A 3,768-nucleotide genomic window follows, 5' to 3' on the forward strand; every position below is an offset into this window, starting at 1 on the left:
TACTGCTCCAAGTGTCAACAAGTTACCAAACATTATTTGATATATGATCATTTTATATTGTAAGTAGTAAAGTGTCAATTGGCTCTGGATTAAGGTACTCCATTAGAAAGTGTGAAGATGTGCAGAAAGTATGAACAAAGTGTGAAGAAGGTATGAAGAAAGTTTGAAGAAAGTGTGAAGAGTGGATGTGAGTTAGTGAAATCTACATGCCAATATTTATAGTGACTGTGAGTGAGTGAAATGTATATTCACGTGTAAGACATTTTATTTTTTTAATAGTGAATGTGAGTGAGTGATTGTGGCTTGCCGTTGGAAATGAATGCAAAGAAATCGGCTACCCCTTGGCCGATTTTGGTTAAACAAAACACATGAAAATTGGCCACCACTTTGCCGATTTTTGTATGAAAAAATTTCCTCCAATTTCAATAGTATAATGAATTACCTTTGGGCATTCAATGAGTTCAGGAATCTCTGTCACAATAAAGAACTTCGAATGATTTTGAATAAGTTTCAATGTCTTTTAATGCATTCAAACAAAAATTGCATTCAAACAATGATAAAATCTCTCCACCACAGCTCCTTCAATGCATTGAAACAATTTAAATATATGGTCATTCAATGAGGGAATCTCTGCACCATACTCTGCATGCATTGTCACTCACTATTTTCACTCACTATTCTCTGCATGCATTGTCAATCAATATTTGTTTGCATTCACTTTTTCTTTCCCTTTGTTTGCATTCAGTTTTTCATTCAATGAGGGAATCTCTGCACCACACCACTTTGCATTGTCACTCACTATTTTCACTCATTATTCTCTGCTTGCATTGTCACTCACTATGACCACACTTTTTGTTTCTATTCATTCATTCACTCTTTCACCACACATATATATATTGTAATGCATAGTTATAATACATTCAAGTTAATGCATAGTTATAACATTTAGTTAGAGTATATATATTGTATAGTATATTTAGTTATAGTATATAGTTATATTATATATATTTTATAGTCTATTTATTTATAGTATATAGTTATATTATATATATTTTTTTTATAGTATATTTATTTATAGTATATATATGTTGTATTGTATATTTAGTTATAGTATATTTAGTTATAATATATTAAGTATCTTCACTACACACAATTGAGAGAAGATGTTATAGATCAAAAGACTTACATTGTAAAAGTAAGGATTAAAATATAAACTACTCTTAGGAATGTTGCCTAGAACTCTCCCCTAGTTCTCTAGATTGCAATGGACATGTCTTCCTGTTATACCATTCGGTTCTACACCATTCACATTTTTTAAGTTGTTCATATTCAACTTCATCCATCTCATTGTGAATGCGTGCAGTCTTTGGTCTTCCACTTCGTTTCCTACGCATAACAGGATTGGGAATAAATGTTGGATCTGAATAAGGAGGTCAGTATTCTTCATTACCAATTGGTTGAAACTCATATCCATAGACATTCTGAATATTATCTCGCCGATAAATTGGTGAGATAAATTGGTTGCAATCTAAATTCAAAGAAGCGCATGTTGCGATAGCATGAGAGCATGACAATCTTAAAGATTGAAATTCTCCAAACTCACACAACTTGTCGACAAGTTTCACTGTATACAGCCTCACTTATCGACCACCAGATCTAGATACAACTTCAGAGACTCTAGTCTCTTGTGAAAAATTATGAACCAATTGACATTTAGATTTACGTTGATTTTCTTTAATCACCTTTGTTAAGTATTCACAATATACATGCTCTGCCATAATCATGTTAAAGGCTTCATTTCGATGTTCATTGAACCATTCATTTAACCTGTAGCATGTTGCTCTGACAAGGGCAGTGATAGGGAGAGCTCTAAATCCCTTCATAACACCATTAATGCATTCTGCAAGATTCGTAGTCATGTGGTCATATCGTCTCCCTTCATCATATGTCTGACTCCATTTCTCTTATGGAATATGGTCCAACCATGCTCCAACCCTCAGATTTTTTTGACGCAACAAATTCAACATACGCTCGAACTATGGTTGCATCAACTCATAACCTAGAAAATAAATACAAACCTATTAATATCCATAATATAATAATATTTCTAAAATTCAAAAATATAAATAGCACATACTCATTTCTACAACTTTGTCTTTCAGATCAGAATCTCGAAATTCCTTATTGAAATTACTAGCAAGATGACAAATACAATAAACTGATTCTACACTAGACCATCATGCCATCTCACTTCGGAGTGCAGCTAATAAACTTGTCCCCCTATCTGATATGATACACAAGTTTGGTTGAGGGGAAACATAAGTCTTAAGATTGTAAAAGAACCACTCTCAAGCTTCTTTCGTCTCTCCTTCAACAATGACAAAGACAACTGGAAATACACATCTGTTTTCATCTTGTGAACTTGCTATTAGCAATGTTCCAGTATATTTCCCAGTCAAGAATGTCTCATCCACTTGTAGGATTGATTTACAATATGCAAACTCTTCAGCACATGGTTTGAAAGCCCAAAATATTCTATCCAGAATGATTCGACTTGAGTCTTCCATGTCATCTACAATTTGGTGGTGTGTTTCATATTTTACAATTGTGTCAGGAGAAAAATATTGTAGAGCATTCATCCAATGTGGTAACTCATTGTATGACCCTTTCCAATCACCATAAATTTTGGCCAAGGCCATTTTTTTTTGCAGTCCACGCCTTTCTATACTTGACTTTATAACCAAAGCAATTAAGAACCTCCTTCACTAGTGTCTTAACTGGTATATTCGGATCTACAGATACCAAATTAACCACGAGATTTGAAATGAATGACGAATTTAATTTAATATGATCTTGGGAAACTAACATAGATACACAAGTGTGTGTTCCACTAATTTTCCTAATCTCCTAATAATCGTGCTTAACGTTATAAGAAACGTGAATTCGCCACTCACATCCTGCACCAAAATGTTTACATTTGACAACGTATCTGTCCGGTCTAGACTCTGTAACAACACAGTTGAACAAATTTTTGATATGAAATTCTCTAATTGTATGTATTATGGTTTCTTTAGATTCAAATTGTATATCAATAAACAAATCATTATCAATAATATCCGTTAAACGAGTTGTATGTCCAAAATCACGACCAGCTTCATAATTTGTGTTCAATAAAAATGATGATGTAGTAGTCTATGTCCTCATACTATATGAACCATCATCAAACTGAACCTTCTCCTCATCACTACACATTTCAATGTCCTCTTCATCGCTAAAATCGCTAATAATATCTCTCACAATGACCATCTACATCTAACAATTAATAAGATTAAAACATATAAACTTATAAGAATGAAATAAAATGTAGTAATTAAATGATATACTAACCTCTAGAATTGGTGACTAAAATCTCACTTCAAAGATAGTTTGCTCTGTTAGAGAATGGAGAAATGTTTGTGTAAAGATAATATAGTGTAGGGGTATATATAGGGTTAGGGCTCACCGATTAAAATAACATAAAAAAATTGCAAACAAAACTACCCCCAATTACTGATTTAGGAGAATGAAAAAAAATTAATAAACTCCATCTATTGTCGATTTTGGGGGAGAGAGAAAAAAAAATTGTATGAAGGATTCATTGACATGTTTTCAAATGAATGATTCATACGTGAGTCCCTTCCTATATATTAAAGTTTTTGCATTTCTTTTTTGTTTTGGTTTAATTGATAAATATTGTTTAATGATTTTAAATAAAAAGAATAAAAACAG

General features: G+C 32.4%; 1 protein-coding gene across 1 annotated transcript; it reads right to left on the reverse strand.

Annotated features, from left to right (window-relative positions):
• LOC109361874 lies at positions 2,349–2,699 on the reverse strand. The gene has a single exon (XM_019607406.1). The coding sequence runs from the start codon at positions 2,697–2,699 to the stop codon at positions 2,349–2,351; it is 351 nt and encodes a 116-aa protein (XP_019462951.1).

Source organism: Lupinus angustifolius, chromosome LG12, assembly GCF_001865875.1.
Source record: "Lupinus angustifolius cultivar Tanjil chromosome LG12, LupAngTanjil_v1.0, whole genome shotgun sequence".
NCBI classification, from domain to species: Eukaryota; Viridiplantae; Streptophyta; class Magnoliopsida; order Fabales; family Fabaceae; genus Lupinus; species Lupinus angustifolius.

Bases quoted from the DNA above. Each gene is read 5' to 3' on its own strand.
- LOC109361874 (XM_019607406.1), bottom strand. From the start codon at position 2,699: ATGGCCTTGGCCAAAATTTATGGTGATTGGAAAGGGTCATACAATGAG.